This window comes from Manacus candei, unplaced genomic scaffold, assembly GCF_025592945.1.
Source record: "Manacus candei isolate 608988 ecotype Guabito, Panama unplaced genomic scaffold, ASM2559294v1 h1tg000057l, whole genome shotgun sequence".
Classification (NCBI taxonomy): domain Eukaryota; kingdom Metazoa; phylum Chordata; class Aves; order Passeriformes; family Pipridae; genus Manacus; species Manacus candei.
This window is the reverse complement of record NW_026138105.1, coordinates 5023262-5050235: the sequence shown is the minus strand read 5'-3', so window position 1 is coordinate 5050235 and position 26974 is coordinate 5023262. Positions and strand designations below refer to the sequence as shown.

The following is a 26974-nucleotide window of genomic DNA, read 5'->3' as shown; positions in this document are numbered from 1 at the left end:
TGGAGAAGCTTGAAACTGATTGACAGTGTCTAGTCTTTACAATGCAGGGGTTTTACAAATTAGGACTCTAGAATAAAGGGCTGGGGTTATAAATAACTGCATTTAGTGCTTTCAGATATGTTTCACAGTTTATTCCTAATGAGAAGGGTTCCTAGTTTCTATTTTGGAAAGCTGCAATTCTGAATTAAATACATTTTTGGATTAACAATACAGCGTTACAATTAACAATAAGTCGCAGAGCTGACTGTAGGAGGAAGTCTATAAAGCACATTTATGCCTATTTTTAGTTTATGTGATGGCAGTCTCTCCTGTGAAGTAGAAAGTTTCCCTCTTCTGTTAGCATGGGTGTGGATTCTGAAGCACTGTATGTATGGTTATATACCATATATACTTTGCAATAAGGCCTACAGCTTCCAGCTTTTTCAGTCCAAGGATCTAAATTGTCAAAAAGAAGTGAAGATCAGCTTACTTAGGATTGAGTATTCTACAGATATAAGACACATAACCTGAATGTGGGGAGTGGGCCAGCTACCCAGCATGAAGGTTGGGGTCACCTTGTGCCCACGGTTGGGAACAGGCTCCACCTTGTCTGATGTGTCTCTGTAACCAGACCAGTGGTTTCACTGGTTTCTGTGCCTTTGCACTTCCTTTCAGCTGTCTCAACAGAATATCCCTGCTCTGCTCATCAGCCTGTAGCTGTCAGAGCCACCCTCAGTGTTTCCAGCACGGAGAAAAGCATCGTTTTCCTCCTGCGGAGTCTCCTTGTCCTCGAGAGACAGGAGCTGTAACTTCACGAAGAGCAGGAGTTGTTCTTCAGAGCAATTTCCTCAGTTCAGCATTTTTTCTTTAACATCTCCCCCCATGGATCTGCATCTCCCTCTTGAGCACAACCATCCTGTCAGTGTCCTGGCATCACCCTGGGGGCTCTTTGTGAGACACCCTGCAATGAGGGCACCTGTTAAAGTGAGCCCAGGCTGGGAAGCCACCAAAGGCCTTAGTCAGAGCTCTGCTCATCACAGTGAACTCTGCTCAGATGCATCCTTTTGGAATCCACAGAACCTTTGTAGCTCTCTGTTATGAATTAGTTTCAGTCAGGTCAGTTTGATTCTGGTTAATCCTTCTGGGAAACAAAGATTAGTTTCAAAAAAGGGAAAAGAAAAGTAGATGATGCATAAGAAGACCAATTTTGTTTGCTTAGTAAAAAACAAGTCAATATGCCATTTCTATTACATATTAATATTTCTGTGGGCAGAGCTCCTCCCCATAGTGAGTTACTTTTACTGAACAATAGCTACATATCCCCAAATTCTCAAAGTTGAATTGTCATGGGGAGCAAAACCCCCATCCCAGAACAGCAGGAGTTGGAAGATACATGTTAGTGCTCAGACTGATCAGTCACTTCATAATTGCCTGTAATTTGCAGTTCTGCCAGCTATGATGTTTTCTTTTTCTTTCCTTCCTTCCCCCCTCCCCTGCAGCTTGGTCCCACTTAGAAAGGTGAGAAATTCTGCCTTGTCTCTGAAAACATCAAATAAATCTTACTGTGTTTCTTACTATTGAGAAACCTCTCGAAATGTTCTAAATGGGGAGTAGGTGGACCAACAGCAAACAGGAAATGCATTGACAGTTTAGATACCATCATGATGGGTCTGATGGAAAAATAAAGATTCATAGATTTTAAAGTGAGAAGCAACTGTTTTAGTCATTTGCTTTACTTCCTGCACAAAATAGGTCAGATAATTTTACCCAGTGATGCTTGTGTCAGTAAAAGATTGATTTCAATTCCTGATGTCACTGTACTTGTTGCTTTTGTTGTCTTTGGGTGTCTTTTGGAAAATTAGGTACTTGATCTTGAGGTGCTCTGGAGTCTTGATTTCTCCATGGGCAAACCATGTGAGGAAGATGATTTTCTGTTGCACAGTCAGTTGGTTTCTGTTCCTATTTGTGTGTGTTCTAATAGGCTTTTGGGGTCATAATTCTAAAATAAGTGATTTCTCCTGGACATAGTAACAAGTCATTTTCAAAATAACAAGCTTTCTTTTCTGGATGTGTATTAAGTCTTTCCACAGAATGATTAAAGAACTCAAAGAATATCAGACAGCAGATGGAACTATTGCATCTGACTAGTTCTTGCATCACTCTATCCAGAATGTATAGAAAGGCAGATGTGGAACACAAATTAGTGCTGCATCCATGGCAGCCTTTGGAAAGCTCTGGGGTCCCCAGCACAGGAAAGACATGGACCTGTTGGAGCAAGTCCAGAGGAGGCCACAGAGGGCTGGAGCAGCTCTGCTGTGAGGAAAGGGTGAGAGGATTGGGATTGTTCAGCCTGGAGAAGAAGAGAAGCTTCAGGGTGACCTAATTTTGGCCTTCCAGTGCCTGAAGGGAACTTAGAGGAGAGATGGAGAGGGACTGATTACAAGGTTGTCAGGACAAGGGGGAATGGCTTCCCACTGACAGAGGGTAGGTATAGATTAGATATTAGAAAGAAATTCTTCCCTGGGAGGGTGGGGAGGCCCTGGCACAGGTTGCCCAGAGAAGCTGTGGCTGCCCCATCCCTGGAAGTGTCCAAGGCCAGGTTGGATGGGGCTTGGAGCAACCTGGGCTAGTGGAAGGTGTCCCTGCCCATGGGAGGGTGTGGAATGAGGTGGGCTTTAAGGTCTCTTGCAGCCCAAACCATTCTATGAAAGAATAGCAGCTTCCTTGTTAACTAAAGAACTGTAGAATCACTTTTCCATCACTTTTCCTAGGAATAATCTCAGTAACAGTTTGGGGAGTAAATGTTTGTGAGTGCTCCCCTGTGTTTTTCAGGTTCTGGCTGTGCTCCCAGGCTGCAGTGTCTGAGCATCAGCTCAGGCCCCTGGGATGGCACAGTGTGCAGGGCTCGGCCTCTGCTGCCCGTGGCTCTGTGGCCAACTGCTTATAAGGACTCCAGAAAAGAGAGACCTGCATGTCCTCCTAGTAAAAGAGCTGGAGAGACACCTCTCTAGTGAAAGGAGTTCTCAGATGGTGGATAGGGATGTGTGTCAGTCTCAGAGCTACCATTACTCTTCTAGAAAGCTTTCCTAAAGCATCACTTGTGATGTTTGCAGTGGTAGCTCAGGGTATGAAGGGAAGACTCATGGTCTTGAGAGGCTCACAGTACAGCTGCTTTGAAAGTGAAAGATTTCTTCAGGACCACAGTCCCCATTTGTTTAAGGGGAAAGATTTATTGTAGTGTATGCAGACTCAAATATTTGTTAGAGAAAACATGATGTGTTTAGCCATGTTAAGAAATTGAGGTGTTCCTCCTTAGGAGTGCATCATTTATTTCACAGTTTAATGGCATGCAGATAAAATAACAGCATTTGTGTACTCACAAAATAAAGTTAAAAATAAACAATGTCTCTTTTTTTATGTTTCAGGGATCAAATCTGACAGATATCTGCACACAGCTCTTGCTGCAAGGGACTTTGTTAAAAATCTCAGCAGGAAACATCCAGGAGAGAATGTTCTTTCTATTTGATAATCTGCTGGTCTATTGCAAGAGGAAATCCAGGTGAGTCCCTCTGTATTTTTGGGTTTATAAAGGAACTATTCAGATTTGTCAGGAGAAGGTATGACCAGTTACTGATCATTCCCTGTTGCTCTGTAGGGCTGAGTCACAGGTGGGACCTTCCTGTTCTTGACTGTTGCTATTACTTAGGCAATAGGGAAGAGAAATCACTATGTGGTAGATAAATATTCCAGGCAGTAACAGAGTCCCCCCCAGAACCCCTGAGAAGTCCAAAGAAAGGAGTTAAAACAGTGCAGCAAAAGCACAGGGTGAGTTGTTACAGCTGAAAAGCTTCCCAGGGCAGATGGGTCTTCAGGAGTGATGTGAAAGTGCCAACTTTCACTTTGTGAGATTATTCTCAGCAGAAGAGGGTGATGTGCAAAATGATCTAAAGCCAAGCAAGGGGAGAGTGGAAGACTAAGAAAACATTACAGAGATGGAGGGCCCAGGGGAGTGAGGAAGAGATGAAGATTTGCAAGTTGCTGTCAGTGTTTGCAGCCCACGTGCTCTGTGTGTTGTCTTCCTTTCCTGTCCTAGTAACAGTTTGTGCATCATGCCACCTAAGAAACTTTAATTATTATTAACACCTACTGCTTGTTATTAAAATAACATTGGCAGAGTGGAGGGCAACTTGCTTCTGCAGCAATTATGCTGTGTTTCAGTTCCTAAGCTTTTCACCTCCACAACTCCAGTCTCATGTCTTGGTCTGTTCTCAATTTACAATGAATTCTCTACACTCCCTTCTCCTCTTCCTTCCTTTCCTGTATTATCCTCCTCCTGTTTCAAGTTATTCTTCCTTACTGGTGATGGCCAAGTGGAATGGCAAACCCAGCTAGAAATTCTGTAAAACCAGAGTGTTCTCTCCAAAGAAAATTCTCATATCTCAAAATTCCCCCTCCCTTTTTTTTTTTTTTTGTTCAGTGGCAAATTTTAGAACCATTAAACTGGGAAAATTAATTTCAGTAATTAAGTTCAGATTTTTTGTGTGTATAATACTGAATCTATACAACGTAAATACAAATTATTAGGTGACATCTACATTAGAAATAATTAGAATGAAATATGTTTGAATTAAATTTAGAAACATATATGCCATTTGATCTTACGTGGCTTTTAATGTTATCTACGTGAAGCATTCTGACTCTGAAATGAAGTAAGGGAGAGGACACATTTCATTTGGACACTTTACCAGATTTGTCAAAATGAAATGAAAACTTCTATGTGAAACAGAGTTCAGAAATTTGTGTGTTTTATAGCAGAAAACTATTCCTTAAAAAAACCCCAAACAGTTAATTTGATACTAATCTTTTTCTCCTTCGGAGCTCTTTGAAGCTGTTTTTCTAGTCCTGTTTGTAGTTCAGGTCAGTCTGGCTCCAGCACTGGCCAGGCAGTTTTCCCAGAATACTAAGATTTAGAAAACAAAGTGTTCTGCTGCCTTTTAAGCAGAACTTTCTTTTTGGGCAGGAGACATTACCGAGCTCCTCTGTCATTTGGCTTGATTCTGGAGGAGGCTGGTGTAACACTTGGATTTTCCCAAGGGATCAATATTGTTTATCTTTGTCTGACAGTGCAGCTTGAACTGATGGATGTTCAGAATCTGATTTCCATTAAAAAGCATAATATTTCATTAAGTCTGCTGGGAATTGCCTAATGTAAAAGATATATTTAGATCACTGAATGACTTTAATTTTGGATATTTCTGCTGTCTAGCTGCTATTTATAATTAGTCCAGGATGGAAATCAGTGTCTTTTCCTTCATGCTGTTGTGCCCAGTGGCTGCTTGACAAACAGTGACATGTCAGTGGGACATACCTTAAAAAAACCCCAACCCCCCCAAAAACTGTCTGTCTATTCCTATTTGAGATTGAATAACTTGGTTCTCATCTCACTTGTACTGTACTAACTTGTAGAAATCACTAGAGGTTTTTTTGATTCAAAGTGGAAGCAGAATTCAGGCCTCAATCTTTGATAAGCAGTCAATGCAGCATTTGAATCTGGACATCATATTTTTTCACAATATTGTAAGTTAGGAGTAGTGTTGTTGAGACCACTGTAAGCTCTGTTTAGGACTGGAATTAGATCTGTGATTTTAGCTCTAAGACTGCAATCACTCTTTCTGCAGAAGCTTAGGGAAGTCTGGCAAACTGATGACATAGATTTTCAGGGCTGAGTATTGTATTTCTGTTTTTAGCAGAATCACAGACTGCTGTTTAAATTGAATCCTGATGTCAAGAACAATATGTTTCATGTGGGGAAATAAGCAGAGAGTTTAAAGGGTTTCCCTAGGGCTGCCAGGACAGCTTTTCTTTTGACTTCCACAGTCATCTTTAGGAAATGATCCAGCAGCTCCAAGATCTCAGTCCCTGTCAGCCTGATTGGATGTAAATGTGTGGTCATCACCAAATGTGTATTTGTCACTCAAGCTAGTTGTAAAAGAAAAAAATGTTTAGGAGAACTTGGTGATTCTCCTCTCACCTCAGTTTATCATAGGTGTTTAAGTCTGACAGGAAATTTTCTCCCCTGCTGTTTTTAATTGCAATATTCTTTGAATCTTGTGAGCTCCTGGCAAGTTGCCCCAGCATTCCCTTCACTGACCAGAGTTTGGACACCTGCCACCTCCTAATGACCATTGACCAGTTGTGTTTTGGTTCACATAGCGGGGTTGTTCTTGGATATTAAAGCTCAGCAGGTGTCACTTGGATAGTTTTAAACCTGTTCTAGACATAAAAATCAGAGCATAACTAGCAATGAAAAAGTGCTTTCCTGAATTTTTTACAAGAAACTTCAACAGAGACACCATAAAGCTTATGGATAAGAATGTAGACTTGGGTGCAAAATTGCCACAGCAGGAGTTTCCCATACAGTGACAGGTAACACACATGACAGGCCATGTGACACTGGCCTCTTTACGTGGTTCATTCCATATTTGAAGCTTGGTACACACCACAAACTGATCAAAGCTTTAGGCAAACCAAGGAGGCAAATGTAAGGTGGTGTCAGGTGATACTGCAGTTGTCATCCCAAGGCCATGTGCTGTTCAGTTGTCCTGGCATTTTAATCAGTCATCAAGAGTGTAAACTTTGAAGGCACCCCCATCTTCACATAATCTGGCACAATAAGCTCATTATCGCTGTACTGATACTGGAGCACCCTTACCTTTGATTGAGTATTCCAGTTATTTAAAATACCACCAGTACTGGAATCATCTTTTAACAGTCATACCTCAGACTGCTTTGTTAATATACATGTTACACCCTTTGCTTATGTGTTGCTAACAGTCTAAATCCTAATTGCAGAGTTACTGGGAAAAAAACATCTAAAAGGACAAAGTCAATCAACGGGTCCCTTTATATCTTCAGGGGCCGAATAAACACAGAAGTCATGGAGGTAGAGAATGTGGAAGATGGAACAGGTAAGAGACCAAATATTGTCTTTTAACAACACAGTAAGTGTAGATCTTGTGTTGGGAGTTGGTGCAGAAGTCCTTGTCCATCTCCTTTAATGAAATCTGAAGTAACCTATGGAACTTGTGGTGCCTTCATTATTGGACCAACTTGTATAGTTGAAAGACTGGATGTGCTTTCAGGCACTAGTCCTTCATTCTGAAATGACCTTATGAAGAGTTTGCAGAAGCTTGTCTATTTTTACTCCTTATCCAAGTTAATTTAATAAAAGATACTTTAATCTCCATTCCATCCTTTATTTTCTTACATCTTAAGCCATTACAGCTATAATAATAGATCTTCTGGATCTTCTTCTCATTTAGAATGTTACTAAATATTAGTCTTAGCATCAAATCAGTAGCATGGAATGTGACCATGAACAAAGTGTGGGAATGGCAGTTGTGTTTTGATTCTTGTGTCCTGACACAGGCAGGAAGACTGGGTGGTTTTCTGATTTCATCCACACCAGCCCCTGCTCCTGTTTTAAATGGTCAGGAATTAGGTCCTTTAAACAGCTGACACCTAAAGAGTTCCCACGTCCTGTGGACAAAAGTCCTTAGAGTGCAAGAAGTTAGTGTGTGCCCAGAAAACTCAGAACAAATAACCTGAACAAACATCATAAACTTTTTCACCGGTGTCATTGTATTTAAAAGACTTAAGTTCTTCTTCTGAGGTGAAATCATCAAGTGTCACCCTTAGGACTGAAGCATTCAGACAGTTTGAGCACCCTTTTGACACTTGTACTTCCAGAGGGGTGAGCACTGCAGGTCCCATGGGCAGTCAGGGAGAACACCTCAGAAATCCAGGTCTTCACATAAGGCAGTTTTACTGACCATGTCCCCCCCAGCTGGTGGAAGGAGCAGAACCTTCTGTTCACCCTGTGCTTTGTGCTTTGGCCTCTTGCAGCAGATTATCACAGCAACGGCTACACGGTGACAAACGGCTGGAAGATACACAACACAGCCAAAAACAAGTGGTTTGTCTGCATGGCCAAGACTGCAGAGGACAAACAGAAATGGCTGGATGCCATAATCAAGGAAAGGGAGCAGAGAGAGAGTAAGTGGATGGTGGGTTTTGTACTGCAAAGGAGAAATGTGGATGCATGTAGACAGACCTGAGAGAAAGAGAAAAGCTTGCACTTGTTCCTCCACGGGCAGAATTAAAACCTACCCTTAATGACAAACAACAGGAATTGAGAACAAATATTTCTGAACGTGTACTTTGGGGTTTTTATGGACTTGTGTCAGTAAATTTATCCAATATTTTCATTTACCAGAGCCAATTTCTTTGAATTGAATTGCTGTGAAAATGTTACATCTAATCAATTTAATTTTTTGGTCTTCTGATTTGTTGGTCTTTTATTTGTAAAGAAGATAAAATTGTATTGTATTTCTCAGTAAAAGGAAAGAAGAAACTCCATCTTGCAACCTGTTTCCCGATGAAGTGAGACAAACCCATTCTCACAAACTTGGCCTTCATGATCTTTCAGTGGGACAGTTCCTGGAGAAGAACCCTAGAAATCCCAGCCCTTGGAAGTGTCCAAGGCCAGGTTGGACAGGGCTTGGAGCAACCTGGTCTAGTGGAAGGTGTCCCTGCCCATGGCAGGGGGTGGAATGAGATGAGCTTTAAGGTCCCTTCCAACCCAAACCAGGGTGTGGTTCTGTGAGACACTACACTTAGACTGGGAACAATGGCAAAGGGATGCAGATACTCGTTACTTTTATCTGTAACTTTTTATCTTGAAACAGTGTCATACAATAGAAACAAGCTCACAAAACCCAGAATCGGGTGTGTTGACAGTTCTGGGTTCCTTTAAAAGTCAGAACTATCCTTCCCAAGTGAACCTGTTGTCCTGTTTGCCCTGTGGGAACAATAATAGCTCCTCGCCAGAGAAAATTCCACTTATTTTTAGACATTAAAAATGTCTTAAAATAAGTGGACCTTTAGAAGTGGTTCCCCTCTCTGCACACACAGCTACATTAAAGATGTAATGGCTCATTTCATGCTACAATCCTTTCCATCTACTTTGCTAAACTCAAAGCACATTACAGTGTTGTTACCATAGATTATAAAACATTTATAACCTGCTTTGTCAGATATAAACCCCAATACACCTTCTGATAATAGCAAATGTAGATTGGGCATGGTGTAAATTGGAAAGAACTACCTGAAGGCAACATGGAAAATCAGTTTTGTTTTATCCTCATTGGTCTACTGAAAGGATCCTGATCTTCCAAGTCATATATTTTTTAATAAAATACATTGCTTGACTCTTACTTTTACCCTCAGAGTGTTAAATTATCTCCCTAAGAGATGCAGTGAGTCTCCATTTCACAGTGAGTTTGTGCTTTGGGAGGTCACAGTGTCCTGTGGCATTTCCCATGTGTCAAGTAAGGTGTGTGAGGGGAGAGATGGTTCAATAAGCAGCAAAAAGGCAGGACTTGAAAAACAGACCATATTTAAACATGGGCCTTGCTGGAGAATGTGGGGAGGTGACTGAAATATAAATACCAGGAAGGGAAAAGACCTGTTCATGAATAGGAGGTTTCTCAAGGTTTTCCGTGCCACATTGGCCAGGAAGAGTGGGTTTTCTGATGCTTCTTGTCATGTAGTTTTATGATGCAGGTGGTGACAGGCATTCAGGGTAGGCATAGATATTCTGACAGAGATTCCAGGCTTTATTGGAAAATATCCTTTGGATCAGAGTACTTGCAGAGTCATATAGTTATCAGTGTTTAGATTAGAAAGCTTGGTGAGATTCCCGTTTCTGTAGGATGAGTTGGGTAGAATGTGCATTCCAGGCTGCCATTTCCCTGGGGGAGCCTCAGGAATTCAGGGATGTGAGAGCAGCAGGGAACATGTCCTGTTACACAGGCCTGCTTTCTGTCACGAGTCCACGTTGTGAATTAGCCTGAGCTCCACGTGCAGCATTCACAGTGAGTTGGACCAGTGCTGGGGGAGAAGAGGATGGAAGAATAATGGCAATAAGCCAGGGGGTTTGTGGAGCCAAAACCTTTAGCCAGATAATGGACACATAAAGGAGATACTGTATTTGAATGACAAAATGTTGTGCAAGTCTAATTTCTGGAATGTGCATTTCAAGCCTCTAAAACAAATGCATTAAGTGTTTTCCAAAAGCTAGAAAGCAGCTCTGAGGGCTCAGAAGGTTATTGATCCATTTCAATATCTTGCCATAAAACAACAGGATTTATCTGCAGTTAGGATGAACTCCTCTTCCTAAAAAAATGTACAGGTTTCCTTTTGTAGCCTTACACTGATCAATTAAATTCTGCTTAATGTCCATCTCTGTAAAAATTAGGCATGTAAGTACAGGACCCCTTCAGACTGCCTGTTTTCAGACCAATCTTGGCATTGTCTACAATCCAAACCTCTGTTTTGGACTCCAGAACTGCCCAGATGTACAAATTCTGGAGTAACTTTGCCAGAAAACTAAGCTATGTGTTTGGACTAGAAAAGACAAAACATCTACAGCAGCAAAACAGCTTTTGTCATGTGCTGTCCTCCTAAAGCAATTTGCAAATCTAAAGGGAAGAGGGCCAGAAAATGCCAGTTATGAGGATAGTTGTAATGTAGACACCTGCTGTTTTCAGAAATCGTCCTCCTGCCTGTAGCAATTTTCAAGTTAACATGAGCTGTGTGGGAACTCATACAAAGTGAATGTGAAATGTTCTTTATATCCAATTATCTTTTATTCTTTAAATCATGCAATATTTCTTTCAATGACTGGGTAATATGGTTGTCAAACTCTATTTTTAGCCTAAAGGTATTAGTAAAAAGGCTAAGAAAGGATGAGAAAATAATGTTCCTCTCTAGTTTTGATTTATTCACAGATGTGAATTTGATTTCAGCAGTTTGTATTTTTGGCTTCAAGTAATAGAACACTCAGAAAGTCTTCTGCTCTTTCAAATATCCAGATGCTTGAGTGATGCCTTTAACAAGTCTTATGCTTGAGGTTATTTCAGGTTCACAGGTGAACTTGCAACTGGAAATCAGTTTCAGAGGGTTGAGAATCACAGAATCAGAGAATGGTTTGGATTGGAAGTGACCTTAAAGGCCGTGTAGTTCAGTCCCCCAGGGGCAGGGACACAGTTGAAAGCTGCTTTTTGAAATGGAGAAGAAAAGCTGCATCTCAGTGATGCTAAACTCACCAATGACAGTTTTGTACCCAGATAAAAAATGACCTAATTTCCCCCTTAAATGGAAAATAAGTCAGTTAATTTTTGTGTTTCCTCCATTTTTTGCTGTTGGCTCAGCTTTTGGCTTTGAGCAAATGCTTTATCTGATGTTAAAGATCTAAAGGAATTTCTACTTTGTATTCCAGGTTTGAAACTGGGAATGGAGAGGGATGCATATGTCATGATTGCAGAGAAGGGAGAGAAGCTTTACCAAATGATGATGAGCAAGAAAGTGAACCTTATCAAAGACAGAAGGAGAAAATTAAGTACTGTTCCCAAGTGCTTTCTTGGCAAGTAAGTGGCATTTCGACTGAAAAGGTCCTTTCATGCCAATTAAAATAATGGACTGGATATTCTGGGGATGGCATTGTGACGTCAGATCAGGTGTGTTTTGGTGCAGCTTCATTAAGAAAGCCCTCAACCCCATTACAGTTGTGATTTATTAAAATTAACCATTGTTTTCTGCTTTGCACCATGCACATTACACCATGTGACAGCTCACTGTTGTACACTAACTCAGAACTGCTGCAGGGCAGCAAAAGGAGTGAGGAAAAAACCCTCAACTCCCACAAGCTTGAGGCTGTTGGTGGCCTAACCTGTATCCTCTTGTGTATACAACCAGTGCTTTCCAGGTGATGTTTAAATCCAACATTGCTGTGCAAGTCTCAGGATTTAATTTAGCAATTTCCTTTCTGTCGGTGTAACAGACACAAATGAAATTTTGTGCATCAGGTGACCTGATATGTTTGTTAGAAGTATAGGGCTGTATTGGCTGGAAAAACCCTCCTCGATTCAGGCTAGATATTACAAAATAATGACTAATTCTGAGGGATGACATGTATGAGGCAGCAGAGGAGAGACCCTGTGGGCGACCAGTCAGCAGCTGGAAATGGCAGCAGTGGGGGAATGTCCTGCTTGGCACATGGGGAAACACAGGAGCTGCTGACCTGAGAAGACTTTTCCACTTCAGCTGCTCATGATTGAAATGATCAACTGTGGAAGAAAAAAAGGGTTCCAAGAGGCAGAGTATCCCCTCATTTCTCTTCCCTCCCCTGGTCTCCCCATGGCAGTTTGCAGCAGCATTCCCTGTGTACAGGGGGTGGAAATGTCTCCCTGCCTGACAGAAGGCAGGCTGGGAGCATAGGCTGGTGATACTTCAGCTAGAAAAAAAGTATCTTGATTTTTGGAGAATCAGTTGCTTTTTAGTTCTTCACACACATGCCCCCACCCTCCCAGGTGATCTTGGATTAAAAGTGAAACCTTTTTAGATCTGACAGGGCATTTCCCATTTTCCATGCAACAAGAAGTACCAGATCAGGAACTTATGTTCTTCCAGTGCTGTTATGTATGAGTCTGTTGTGGATTCCGTGATATTTTACTCAGTTTCAAGTCTTATCCAGGATTTCCTGCTACTCCCTCTGCTTTTGAAATGTCTGTTTTCTTACAGTCTGTCCTGCTCAGTGCCCTCAGTTTGCTTGACAGCCACCTACCTTCCAGTAGTGAGGACCTGACCTAACTTTGCCTATGGCTAACTGAGCCCAGACTGAGATACCTGCAGGTGTCCTGATCTCTGACAAAAGGATTATTTCTCGTGATGTTCCAGCCTTCCCCACAGCAAATAACTCTGCTGATATCTTTTCAGCAGTCACTTGTTGGTACAGTCCTGGGAGGTTGAGTGCAACTCAATGAGTGCATTCCAGTCATGACTGGCAGATTTTGTATCATTCCCAGAGCTTTCCCTGGGGTTTTTTTGCAGATGCTCCTACCTAAGGGAGTCACTAATAACTGGGAGATGGTGTCCTAACTTGCATGGCAGCACTGGGAAGAGAAGATACTCAGTTATCCTGGAGAGCTGTTTAGGACAAGATGGGAAAACAAATCAGGCTTTGCCATCCACTCTTTGAGTTGATGATTTTTTAGGAACAGTCTGGCATATTCCTTGAGAACCTCTTGGAATGTTTCAGGATTTACAAAGCCTTCAGAGCAAATGGTTACTGATTTTACTTCTGAGTCAAATGTCAGAGTAGTCTTAGAGTAGCTCTTAAGAAAACCATCCCATGGCTGGGAAGCTCCAAGGCTGTGAGAATAGTGCTCAGGTATTTTCCTTTCTCTGCTCTCCGTTTCAGACTTTAAGAAGACTGCCTTACATTTACATTCCAGATAAACTCCAGAGTCACAGTTCCAAATAGAAGCAGCAGGAAAGCTAACGGGGTAGCTTCCACTGGAGTTTTGAGCAACTATTTAAGTGCTGTAAACTGCCTGCTGGGGAACTGCAGAGACCCTGGGCATCCCCCTGGGCATCCCCCTGGGCATCCCCCGTGGCTGTGGTCACTGGCAGCAGGGCAGTGCTGGGGCCCTGCACAGCATGTCTGCCTCGTGTCCTCAGCAGTGAGGGTGGAGGGTCATTCTTACTTCTCCTCCCTCTGCAGTTTATATTCTGTTTCAGCTTTTAAATACTTCTAGAAACAGTTCTGAATCACTGGGAAATTGAGAATGAGCTTTCCTTAGGAGACAGAGTCTGACTCATCACTACTGTGGCTTTGGGAGTTTTACAAAACTCTGCTGGTTTCCATGGGATTCCCCTGGCATAGCTGAATAGATTCTGCTGCTTTTTCTACACCATGACAGCTACAGAGTAGCCCCTCAGCAAACTAAAGTTTTCAGTCCTGAAGCTTTTTTTGTTATTCTGAAGAAAAAAATGCAAATACTACCTACAGCTTAGATGAGTCAGCACTGATAAATATGAAGAGACTAAAAATACTTCATTCAGAGCCCACAAGCAGAGACCTGGATACTGGCTTTGCTAAGCAGCAACACTCTGCATGTTGGCAAGCACCCAAGTGTTTTATTGAACTCACATTTCCCATATGTTGCTCTACTTTCATATACTCCTTTTGTTCTTCTCTATGACTTTAACACATTTCTAGTATAATTGCTAATTAACCTGGCAAACAACTCAGTCCCCTGGGGCTCTGACAGGGCTGGATTCATCAGGCTTGCCATGGTCGTTTTTTGTACTTACTGTTTCTAATGAGTAACATCCTACATATCTATCAATTTTTGGCTTTTATTTTGCCCATATGGGCCTCTCACCTCTTGCTCTGCCCCTCACCAGAGAGAGGGTTTGTTTCGTGCTGCATGAGCAGACAGACTTAGCATCTTTTGTCTATAAATTAGAAGCAGGATGTATGTATCTGCCAGGCACCACCTCCAGAAAATGACCTTAAATTAACCTGTCAGTGGGACTTGTGCTGTATGTTACTGCTCTGTGCTTGAATTCAGTAGGTTGGATCTTCTGTCCTAAGTCCTACTGTGATTCCATTAAAACCAATGCAGTCACACCACAGGGCTGGGGGCAGAAATCAGACCCAGTGAAGAAAGATGAGCATGTGTAACTAAGTCAAACCACAAACACTGCTTGGAGAGGGGTAGCTTGGAAAGAAGTAGCTGGGAAGTGAGGATACCCTACTGTTGAACTTGTCTGTAAGGTCAACAGTTAATCTTGCTTTCCTTTTTCCCCATGGGTATCTGGACTGCTCCATAAAATAAGGATTTGCAGCATCTTTATAGATCCAGCCAGGTTGTCCTTCCTTTTGTTTGCACACTAACTATGAGCTGAGGGGAATGGTGGGGAAAGTCTGGATCTTCTGCAGAGCATTTCCTCCAGAAATGGAGGAAACCAAACCACGTAGAGGTACCATTGCTTACAACAGTTTTCACACTTGCTCCAAGGAGAGAGTCTCCATGGCTGGATGGTGATTGCAGGGCAGGTCCCTGCTGTCACCCAGAGCTCAGTGTTTGTTCTGCTCCCCTTTGCAGCGAGTTCGTGTCCTGGCTCACGGAGATTGGAGAGATAAGCAAACCAGAGGAAGGGGTCAACCTGGGGCAGGCACTGCTGGAAAATGGAATCATTCATCATGGTGAGTGTGCTGTGCCATAAAGAGATGTCAGATTTCAGTAGTGCCCTGGAAACGGGGGTGGAAAATTGTCCGTAGCTGTTCACGTGGTGTTCAGATACTTTCGTGTGCCTTACCCTTCAAATCCTCTAAATGTTTAATGATTTTGGGGATTAATGAGTGGGAAAATATATGCCTCAAAACCAGGACTTATTTGGTATCCTGAAAATATTTATGTCTGCAGTTGCTTGATTTCTCTGCAACATCTTAGTTGGGTACTATATCAGGTGTACGTTCCTTTGTTCTATGTGTGTTTGAAAATCTGTAGCAGTCCATAAACACAGGTTTGCACAGTGAGACATCAGCAACCCAGAGGAGAGGGGAGCAGTGCTCTTTTGGAACAGGGCTCCAGGTGATGGGTCATTCTAATGAGGCTGCTCGTCATAAAAGGGAGGAGATGATGGAGGGTTTGTGTTTCCAGCTCATTTGGCAAGAGTGAGAGACCATATATGTTCATCTCACCCACCTTGAAGTGCTGTGGTGAGGGGTGTTTTAGAAGAGAAGGATAGAGCATCCAAAAGTGCTGCATGACTAAAGGATACTTGCTTGAAAATTGTCTGTGCTGTCTGCATTTCTACTAAAAGGTCCTTCTCCAGATTGCATTGTTTAAATTCAGATTTCTCCCACTTTATGCAGACAGAGCAACATAGTCCTATTCTAGTTAAACAACAAATACCCCAATTTCAGCATTCAGGTGAGTTTAGCTGCAAAATGCACATCAAAGGAATACTGTAGATGGGTGTTAAGTCACCACTGCTCTACATTTTCGTAGTCTCTTGGAAGCCAATTTAAATAGGGGAGGCATTTAATTAGGCCAGTCTTGCTTTAACCTCTTGGTTACTCAGCAGCACAGACTTGTCTTTCAGGTAACAATAACACTGTTAAGAAATTATGTCTGTTATCTTACTTTAATTAACACATAGAGAACTCCATTGTAAGCAGTCCCTTAGTCCTTCATGCACATAAACTTCCACCCAGGGGTACCAAGACAAACTTTCAGGCACATTGAGACTTTAAAGAGTTTTGAGCATGAGCTCAAAAGCACTGAACACTTTTGAGTACTTGGCCCTAACTGTGGTTTTGGAGAACTGGAACACTCTGGCTCCAGTATGGGGATCCCTCTTTGGATGAGGAATGCTCTTTGGCACTCACAGCCTGACTTGCCTACATTCTGAATGTGCACATATGCACAGCTGGTGAAAAAAAGGTCTCTTGAGGCTTGTTATTTCATGGTGACTGTTTACCTTGCCATAAATTCATACTTTGACACTTTCATCAGTGTTCTTTTTCTCTAAACACAATTTTGCAGTTCAGAGTTGTGCAGAGTTCCTGATGTAAGTGTCTTCAATGACAGTTACTGTTAGACATTGGAAGGTATTTGTAATGCTGCATTTACTTAAGGGAATATCCCTTGAGATTTTGATAAATCATTAACATGAAACTATCCCATTATGTGTCTCCTAATGTAGCAAGAACTGAAAATATAAGCACCATAATGAAGCCCTTACCCCCATTCTACATTATGAAGTTTCTTTTATCTTTTTTTTTTCACTTGGCAGAACATTACTGTCAGGTGAAAACCCCTCAGCCTGCCTGAGAAGCAGGGCCATAGAAGATTGTTCTCAGTCACCCAGTGGAGCCAGTTTTCTCAGGTTAATTGGACTTGAGCAAGATGCATCTTAAATACTGTAAATCCATATTTTCTCTCAGTTCATCAAAGGCTGCGTCCAAAATATTCAAGGGTGCTGCAGCACACAGGTTGGCCATAGTTTTGGGAAGATTGTAGTGACTAAGCTATCCCACCTTACCTGCTCTTCTCCAGATTTCTTCCTCCTTCTCTGTATTGTTGGAACTAATCTCCATTAAATTAAGCTGGGAATAATGTCATTTCTCTAGGGTACATAATACATACTCTTCAGAAAATTACAGACAGCAGTGAACGCTTAGCTGGTATCTCAGTACTAACTGGCCTATAAGGAACATGACGGGGGGAAAGAAAAGACTGATTTTGATTGTCCTGTTGATGTTCCAGTTTCAGATAAGCACCAGTTTAAGAACGAGCAGGTGATGTACAGGTTTCGCTACGATGACGGGACGTACAAGCCGAGAAGTGAACTGGAAGACATCGTGTCCAAGGTTTGTATTGTCATTCTTGGCTGGAACCTCGTGATCTGCATCAGGTTTGCTGTGCCTCTGGATGTCCCTGCCCTGTTGTACAGGAGGTCCCCAGTGCTGCTCACCTGTGTTAGGCTGTCCAGCCCAATGCCATAGGAGACATTCACTTTAGGGAGCTGAGAAGTGAATTACAGTTGTGACTGTACCCAAGACTGCTGATTGCACTCCTAACAGAGTAACAAAAAGTCTTAAAACAGTAGGCAGTAACACAGCATGTCTGCTGCAAATCTGGGCATTATGGCTCAGGGAGATAGAAGAGGTCAATATTTAACTGCTGTTCCTAATAATTGTCTGTCAGATGAGTTCTGTATATCCCATATTTGCCCACATACCTTTTAATAAGTTTGATTTTTTTCTTATGGACATTGGTTAATGGGTTAGTTGTGAGGAAGCATTAATGGAGAAAATGTTGGAATGGAGGTGACTAGAGATAAAAGAACAGATTCTTGGCTGTTGGAGGCAGGGAAAGAAGAAAGAATGTTTGACAGAGAGGATAAGGGAACTGTTTTGAATATCAGTTAATGACTAGATAATTCCAACTGAGTAGAGACATCAGTGTCCAGGTTTTTCTAGCTTTAGCTAGTCAGTATTTCTTTGAAAAGGAAAAAGCTGCTAACATCTTCCCTACATCTTCCCTTCTTCAGGGGGTGAGGCTCTACTGCCGCCTGCACTGCCTCTACACTCCAGTGGTGAAGTAAGTTCCCCTTCATGCTCCCCTTGTATTTATTACCTGCCTCGAAAAGGATGACCTGCTACTGTTGAAATCTTTCTTGTTTCTTATTATAAACAGTGATTTTCTGCATTTTCTTGGCTCTTTTACTGCCCTTCCATCTCCACAGCTGAGCTGTGTAGTTGTGCTGTGGCTGGAGGATGCTGGGACTGGGGGGTTCTGGGGCAGTGAGAGGCTGTGTGTGATTATAGTGCTCCTGACACAGCCCCTCTGCTGCTCAGGAGAGCTCCTAGCAGGACACACCTTGGTTTGTTTGCTTGGGCATTTTCTGTGACTGTAGTGGGTGTGATTAATAAGTGACTCTGATTCAGGGCAGATCTTGTGGTGTGATTGTAGCTGCTGTATTATTTGGGTTATAGAAAATGTCAACAGATGCTGACGTGATGTAAACAGATTCCAGTGTGGTGCAAGGATTCTGTCATTCAGGGCACCCTAAATAAACAAAACCCAGTCTGAGGTGGAGTAAAACCTGAAGCTGTAATTTGAAGAAGCCCTGAAAGTTTTGGGTGGAATCTTCAGAACTTGTCTCTGTATAAAAAGCTGCTGAAGAATTGAGATGGTCTGCAAGTGTGAGGTGACTCTCTTCCCAGGTCCCAGGAGGTGCTTTTCAGATGTTGTTGCCTTACTGCTACATCAGATGAACATTTCTGGCCTGTAATGGAAACCACCCTGAATTGTGTAGGTGTTCTGTTTAGGTGTTTATGTTGGAAAATTAGGCATTTTCACTTAGGAGAACTTCATTTTTATAAATAAAACGTTGATGAGGAAGAAAAAAAGTGCTTTAGTGGAGATGGCCGGAGTCCCAAATTCAACAAAACTGACCTCTTGTTCATGGGTTGCACAACAGATGTTCTGCTGAGAGATACCACTGTCATGCTAAGAGGAGGCTGCAAAGGTAGTTACAGTTCATCAGTCATAAATTTATATAATTAGACCTCTGGGTTTCTTTCCCAGAATAACTATTCTGCAAGATTTCACTCAGCCTGAAGGGTATGGAGGGAGCAGGAAGGCATGATGCTGCCAGGGGTAGGCAGAATGGTTCTGGAGATGCAGATGTGTATCTGCACGTACAGATTTCACCCCTGAACATGGCAATTCACATCCAGAGTAGAAACAATGGTAAGTGAAGCTCAAAAAAATGTCCCTGACCTCAGGGTACCCACAAACTGAAGTGGATCTAGTCTAATGCTTTAGGGAATCAACAAGGACAAAGTAACTCCCACAGGCCCACCTTGTGGTGTTTTATCAGTGTGCTATTTTTGTAATAACCTCCCAGCTGGAGAATCTTCTCAGATCAGGATCAGTCTGTGCTAGTGACATCATGACTCTAAACTGTGTATGACCAATGAACAGTAGCAGACTCTCAGAAATTTTAGGATCCTTCTGAATGGACTGAATTCTTAGTATGTTTAAGCTCTTCTTCCTGCCATTCTTATTTTCTGTTTCCTGAATCTCCCAGGCTGTCATCCCTTTATGTCTTCTTATCCTGTCTTTTTGCCTCTGGCAAGCCTGACATTAGCCTAGAGGAGTTACTTTCAGCCAAATTAGTTGGGCAAAGCCCTTTGCTTTGTGCTGTGCCTTTGGGACACTGCCTTATCTGGCATCTTAGGACTGCTGATCCCTGCACCCATGGTGGCTTTCCTGGTGCAACCTTCCTGATGGAAAATTGGCAAAGCTGCTTGGAGTAGCAGATATATATGCCAGAAGGATTTGAAGGAATAGCAAACTCAAAATTAAAATATTTTCTTCACAACCTTGGGACACAGTTTTGCTTAGTTGTCTTCCTTGGAAACCTTGGAGTTTCCATGTAGCCTTTGCCTTTATATTTTTCATTAAGTAAACTCTGACAGTCTTGCACTTTGAAGGCAAGATAATATACCCCACTGGAAACAAATCACACTACTTTGGGGCTTGAAACATAAAAAGTAAAACGTTTTGAAAAATCTTAGAGGAGAGATATTCTGAATATGTCTCTGATGTACTTTGGGGACGTTGTGAGGTGGCAGAACTTCTTCCCACTTCTGCATCTGCATGACAATACTTCAGCCCATCGTTGGGCTGGACCTTGTGAAGAATATTCCTTTAGTTTCTGTGAGGCAGCAAGGTTCTGCCAAAATTTGAGTGGTTCCCACCTCTATACTGACTATTCACCTGCAGCTCCTGGTTCTGGATAACATTCTCTACTCCTGTTCAGGCTGGATTGAAATGGGGAGAAGAGCCAGTGAACTAATGTTGAAACATTGATTCTGATCAGCATTTAACTGCAAGCAGGGAAAGTCTGGGCTTTGGACCAAGACTGATGGCAGCTAATTCAAAACTCTGTCAGCATCTGTATGAAAATGTTGGGAGTTGCTTCTCACAATCTGGAAACCCCTAGTCATTAGTACTCAATATTTTAATATTTTCCTTTATTGTTCTGACATTTCAAAAGCACATTTTCTCAAGATAAGAGTGTGAGAGGGGAAAAACTGCCCAGAAAACTCCCACAGCTTTGTGCTGGGTTTAGCACATTACTGGAAGACCAGTTGAAAACTGCGTGGAAGCACGAGGAGGAAAGCTTTTGTTCTGAGGACACGTTATACGTATTTCTGGAAATGCTGTCATGTTCTGTTGGGTTTTTTCCAAGCTCACAAAGTCCTGCTTCCCTTTCTAATTTCTCACACCCTGCATTCTGCAAACACACAGGCATTTCTGCTGGGTTTATTTACAGCAGCCAGTCACATCGTGTTTCTGTCTGTGGATGATTAGTAAAAGGAACATGAGTAGGATGGAACTTTAGATGGTGCTTGGATATTAGATTTGTAGAAAAAGGGAAATATCAGGTAGTGTGGTGCTGATGAAAGAGGAGGTTGATTTGGCAGAACTGAAGAATAAAGTCTTCTCTTGAGCTGCCATATGGAAACATCCGGACTGTGAAGCAGTCCCAGTGGCTGTGAAAGTTTCCTCCCACAGTCATGCCAGTGCAGCTCAAGCTTCCAATAGAAGGACCACCCCCAAGGGTGAGAGAGGAATTAATTCCTCATAGCCCGTTCAGCACTTGGCCTCTCTACTGAGGCTCTCAACGAGAGGGAGCCAATTAATGCAAATTAATTGTGGAAATGGCTTTTGTGATGTGGAACTAGGAACTGGATCAAGACCACGAAACTTATTTCACATGGGCCAATAAAGAGCCTTAAAATGGCTTTTCTTCTCTTATGAGCTGGATTAAATGCAGTGACCTTGGAGGTGGAAGGTGTTAGAGCCCAATGTCCTGAGCCACACAGCCCTCTTATATTTGTATCAAAATTCTTTAGAAGTATTTCACAGAAGACTTAAAAACATCAATTATCTCCATGGCTCTGAGAAGAGGAATGGAAGAAAACTGCAAAAAGCATCAAGTTACAAAAGGGTTCCTTTTCCTTCTTCCAGGAGCAGTGCTGCTGCCTACAAGGCTGGGGGTGAGTGGGTGCCAGTTGTGTTACAAGACCCAAACACAACACTTCTTTTCTTATTTACAGTGACTGAAATGATCTAATGCCAGAAAAGGACACTGGGTACCCTATTTGTGTCTGGCCACTCTGTGATATTTTACTAAAGGAAGTAAAATCTGAACAAGTGTGGGCAATCAGGAAAATCTCTCTTGACATGAAAGTGCCAAATTGGGGCACAGAGGGAGTGTGTAGGAGGGTCCCTGTCTATGAATACACCGATGGGTAAACACCAGAGAAGAACTGTTGAGGGTCGTAGGTGGGACTGGCACTGAGCCAAAAGATGTAAGCTGGCCATGAATGGATTTGAGATGGAAACCAGAAGGTGATTTCCAGCCAGAAGAGTGTGATTTTTAGCAGGACTGATGGTGGCAATATTCTAACCCGAGTTACAGCAGCAGCTCAGGACATCTGTGAAAAGAATCTCCTGGTCACCTCTGGCAGGAATGTGAGCTCCCTGAAGATGGCTTGAAACAACATCTAGAGAAATACCACTGCTCTGTGTTGATCTGAAATGTCTTCCTAATTCAGGTTGTTAGAAATGTTTAAAACTTATGCCTTTCTTCTAGAGAAAAAGGATGTCTGCTGCTTACTAATAGTAGATCACAATAGTATTATATAGGTTTAGAGTACAAAAGAAATGTATACTTTTTTGTCCTGATTTTCCCTGAATTCTCTTCCTTAATTAGAGACCGTGACTACCACCTAAAGACCTACAAATCAGTAATCCCTGCAAGTAAACTGGTGGACTGGCTTATTGCACAGGTAAGAACAGTTTCAGGTACTGCTATCTTTGATAAGGAGCTTAATTTTTCAGTTCTATTTAAAAGTAAATAAAACACATTTATCTAGAGAATATTACAACATAATTAAACATATTCTGATTCTCTGAATTTATAATCTTATGTCTTCTGTTACTGTTCATTTGGTGAAAGTTTGTTATTTGGCAACATAAAGAAGAAGTCCTTTGCTAGCTCTAGGAGTGGTGAACTGGCTGTTTGTGGGGATGTTTTCTATTTCTTGTGAACACATCTAATCTAATGTTGATCTCATTCAATCTAGTAAAATATTATTGAAAAATGGATCTGGAGTTTTACACCAACAACTGCACCATTGCCTTTAGAAATTGTAGTTGCCTCACATTCACCTTGTAATTACAGAGAAGAGTGTGTAGCTTGAGGAATTCAAAATGTAGCTTTGATAGGGTAAAGCCACCTGAAGGGAGAGTGGGTTGTTTTGTTAGGGGAATGTTTTGAGGCCAAGGTAATGTCACCAGGAATAGTCAAGTCTGGTTTAGAGCCTTCCTACACAACGATTTTGTTGCCTAGGACAAAAGTAGATTCCTAAAGGTTTAAGATGGTAATATTAGAAGGCATTTCTCCTCCAGTTTATTTATAGTTGAAAGAATAAATTAGGTTTTTAAATCCCAGCCTCTGCAAAATAAACAACCCATTTATCCCATAAAGTAACACAAAGAGAGAGTTGAGAATTGTCCCATGACAAGACGTTAAAAATGATGGAAAATTTATGAAGATTCAAAGTTTATAGTTAAAGTTAAACTTCAGGTTTATTAAAGCTATTTTCTTGGCTTTCCTTGTGTGATTACATAGCCATGTAGTTCCTTCAGAACTGCCTTGATCCTTTTTCTACCAAGACAACAGTATTTAAGTCTTAATTTGTAAATGTGCCTTTTCTACTCTCAGAAAGCCTCTTCAACAAAAGCCAGTAGTGCTGCTGATTGGTAACAGCTGATCCTGTTTTATCCTGTATTTAAATAGTACCTTTACACTACAGCAATGTTCTTTGCCAGCATTTGCTATGGCTCTCCTTAGTAGGACTTGAAGTAGATCTGATGTTCTGCTGACAAGATAAGAGGGCTCTTGGTTGCTTAAAACAAAGTCAGTTTGTTGCCCTGATGTGAGAGCCTTAGGGTATCTAGTTCTCCAGATGGAGGGGAGAAAAGAAGGTGTGTTATTTGTGTAGGATACAGCTTCTCAGTTAGTAGGACTGGAAGCAATGCACTGAAATTACTCCTCTTGCCAAAGCAGGAGGTGCCCTCCTTGCTGGAATGAGCTTGACCCACTGCTCTCACCAGGACACCAGACCCTGGGTTCCCTGGAGCCCCTTTGGGGCAGGGCCACTGGCCATCCCACATCAAGGGACCAGTGTTACCAGTGTTTGTAAGACCCAGTAATGCCTCCTGGTTTTTACCAGCACTATTTAGAACTTACTTGTCTGCCTAAAAAGTACAACTGTGTTTGTAAAGCCTTCCATTGTGGCTGCAAATTAGCAGATACATAGAGAAAACTAAGCAATTCTTGTATTTAACCGAGTTCTGGGTGCAAAGCTTAATGCTGCCACTTCAGGGCAATTTGTAAATTTGCAAGTCACCTTTAGTAGTTGTTTTGAATGGCTGCACTCAAGGCTTCAGGTAGTGAGAAACTAAAGCCTTTACTGTGTAAGCAAACAATGCCACTGCAGTTTTAACCTGTCTGACCTTTGGAGTTCACATATGCTGGCTTTGCTCAGATTTTTCTCTCTTGAGATCTCTCAGCTTCTCTCTCAAGGAGTTTTATTGTCTGTGGCTAATGGGTCCTGAAGTCCAACACTATGATTGCAAATAAAAAGTCTTTACACTGAGATAAAATTGTATCCTTTTGTGAGTTAAACAACTACTTTCCCCAATCCTGATCCTTCTCCTCCTGGTTCCTGTAGGAGGGAGAGATGCTGTCTGTAGGAACGAGCAGGGTTTGGGCAATGGGATACCTATTTTAATTTCTTGCTATTGTTCCCTGCAGAGACCATCCTGCTAATTTCAGAGCCACAAGCTGTGTGGTGGGGAGGGGGGAATGATTTAGCTTAGAAAGTTGTCTCAGATGTAATATTTGTCCTCTTGTTTCCAGGGAGACTGTCAGACTCGGGAGGAAGCTGTGGCTCTGGGTGTGGGACTCTGCAATAACGGCTTCATGCATCATGGTAATGCACCAAAATTGCTTCCCCCAGCCAAGTAAAGAAGCTCTTACTTCAGGCAGGTTGGCTTTTCTAGGCCAAACATTCTGTGTACCCGACTGCAGGCAGCCCTGCAGGTCCTTCTAGAACAGCCTTTGAGCTTACACATCATGCCTAAGCCTGGTACCTCCCCGAGTGAATCCCCTTGCTGACAGCTATGGGCAGTGCTGGAGGGATTAGACAAGCTACAAGGGACATTTTTTTTCACTGCATCACTTCCAGAGCTATCAGACCGATGCACAAGCCAAGTACTGTCCTGAAATATCCCAAGAAATGTCAGGTACAAAGTAAAATTGCTTTATTCTTGCCTCTTGGACAACAAGCACAATCCTCAGTGCTGAGGCTTCCAAATTGGAAGTGCCAGATTGCCAAGTTAGACATCATCCATCCTCAAATGGGAGAAAGTTAACAAATCACCTCTGTATCGGTATCAAAGAGCACATACAAGTCCTAAGAGTAAACATAGTTTGTCCAGTGAGACATTGTTTTAGTCATGGATAACATTTGCTCACTGTATTTTGCATAGTGGTTTTGAGAGCAAATTAATGTAAATAAGTAATTGAGAATTTGCACAGTACTTGATAAGAATGTAAGAATAATTGGGGTTTTTTTTAAAGAATTTGGTCTGGTTTGAACCCTTTCAAACTTTTTGCATTCTTAATGTCCTTTACCAAGGAAGTCCTTTACATAAATACACACTGAATGAAGAAGTTGCTCCTCACTTGTTGCTTTTGTCTTTAGCTCCCAGGTCTTGTATTTGAGAAAGTGGTAAAGAACTTTTTCACACCTTCCAGAATTTTATAGATCTCATTTCCCTCTCTTTTTTTTTTTTTTAGGTTGAAGAGCCTTATTCTATGTGGACATCTTAGGTGCTTTTAAGCAGCCACTTTAGTCCTCTTTGCTCTTTTTGTAGTTTTACTGTATTCATTTTGATGTGGGAAAGGAGCATGAGGTTTTGAGTAGCATCATCCTTCCAAGAGGATCTTTTGCATTTTATATACATTCTGTGTGCCAGGGAGGTCACATCATGTCAGGAACTACTGTACACTGTGAAGAAAAACATTGCCCTAAAATACAGCATTAGCATAAAAATACAGAGCTGAGTAGCTGACTGATAGGGATGCATCTGGTCTGTGTTCTGTGAAGACTGGGGAAGTATTTAGGATTTCCTTTAACTTTCTTCTTTGTTTCTCTCTTTCTTTTTCTGGGTAAATGCACGTATGTACTTCATAAATATTGTTTCAAGTCCTGGAGAAAAGTGAATTTAAGGATGAATCCTTGTATTTCCGCTTTTATGCCGATGAGGAGATGGAGGGAACCAGTTCCAAGGGCAAACAGTTACGTAATGACTTCAAGCTCGTGGAAAACATCCTGGGAAAGAGTCTTCTGGTAAGAAATATGTTAATGTAAACCTTGATGTTTCTGTTTCATCCAGTGCACCATGCCCAAGAAATCCTTGTGAGAGTCTGGAAGTGAGCTGGGAGATGGAGATGTCTGAGCAGGCACCAGAGTGTTGATGTGGTGGAGGAAAAAGTAATGGGCTCTACTGTCTTGGGAGAGATCAAGTTTAAACAGAGTTTAAATACCCTTATATGTGAGGTAGCTTCAGGTGAAAGTTGAAAGGTTCATAAGAACACAGATATTTCAGGGCATTGCAGTCTAAGCCATATGAGTATGCCCTGCATGACTGGATCAAGTATCAGCTTTACTTTGTTTATGAAAACCATTTTCCAGACAATGCTGGGGTTTATATTTATGCTTTTGCAATATTACTGTTATATCCAGATTCCCACCTCACTGAGTGCTGTCCCAGCCCTTACTGCACTGGGATTATTCTTACGCTGGTGGAATTTGGTGGTCAGATTGGGGCAAACATTTTGTTCTGAGATCCCTGTGTACTGCCAGTGGCTCCAGGCCTGTCTTTTTCTCCCTTTGAACACTGGTAGAATGCAGGAGCAGGATAAAAACTTGGGTCAGAGACTACAAAGGCAGAATTCCTGGAAAGGATCCAGAGGTCCATTATATGGGGAAAACCTTTCCTGTGGTTCACACAAATTTCACATCTCACTATTGTTTTGTCTCCCTGGAGACCAAGCTGTGTTTGTCTCAATGGCCAGAAGTAATAGTTTAAGCACCATGGTCCCTCAAAATTATTCTTCCACGTGCCAGGGACTGGAGTGTCCAGTTAATATGATTGTGGGGTGTTTTTATTGTGAGTTTGAAAGCACTCAGAGATTGGTTTCATGTCAGTTGGTGGGAACTGCTGTTGTTGGGGTATTTTTAATACCTGATCAAGACAAAACAGTGTGAGGAAACAGATTGACCAGGATGTCTCTTCCACTCTTTCTGTCAGTTCAAGGCAATTCTGTTAAAATGCCAAACTCAGTGGTAATGTTAGCTGTGAAAGGAGGGATTTAACGTTCTCTGATTGTTTTCTTTTAATGTAATAATTATTCATTAGTA

General features: G+C 41.9%; 1 protein-coding gene across 3 annotated transcripts in view; it reads left to right on the top strand.

The window, feature by feature from the left end:
• Positions 1-26974, top strand: part of PREX1 (phosphatidylinositol-3,4,5-trisphosphate dependent Rac exchange factor 1) — a 145192-nt gene that overhangs the window by 80336 nt on the left and 37882 nt on the right. For all 3 annotated transcript variants that reach the window (XM_051802716.1, XM_051802715.1, XM_051802717.1), the window contains exons 7-16: positions 3405-3538; positions 6832-6947; positions 7885-8034; positions 11321-11468; positions 14994-15094; positions 17163-17266; positions 17950-17999; positions 22192-22267; positions 24406-24478; positions 25758-25900. In XM_051802716.1, coding sequence (XP_051658676.1) covers positions 3405-3538; positions 6832-6947; positions 7885-8034; positions 11321-11468; positions 14994-15094; positions 17163-17266; positions 17950-17999; positions 22192-22267; positions 24406-24478; positions 25758-25900 — 1095 coding nt within the window. The remainder of the gene's footprint in view (positions 1-3404; positions 3539-6831; positions 6948-7884; positions 8035-11320; positions 11469-14993; positions 15095-17162; positions 17267-17949; positions 18000-22191; positions 22268-24405; positions 24479-25757; positions 25901-26974) is intronic.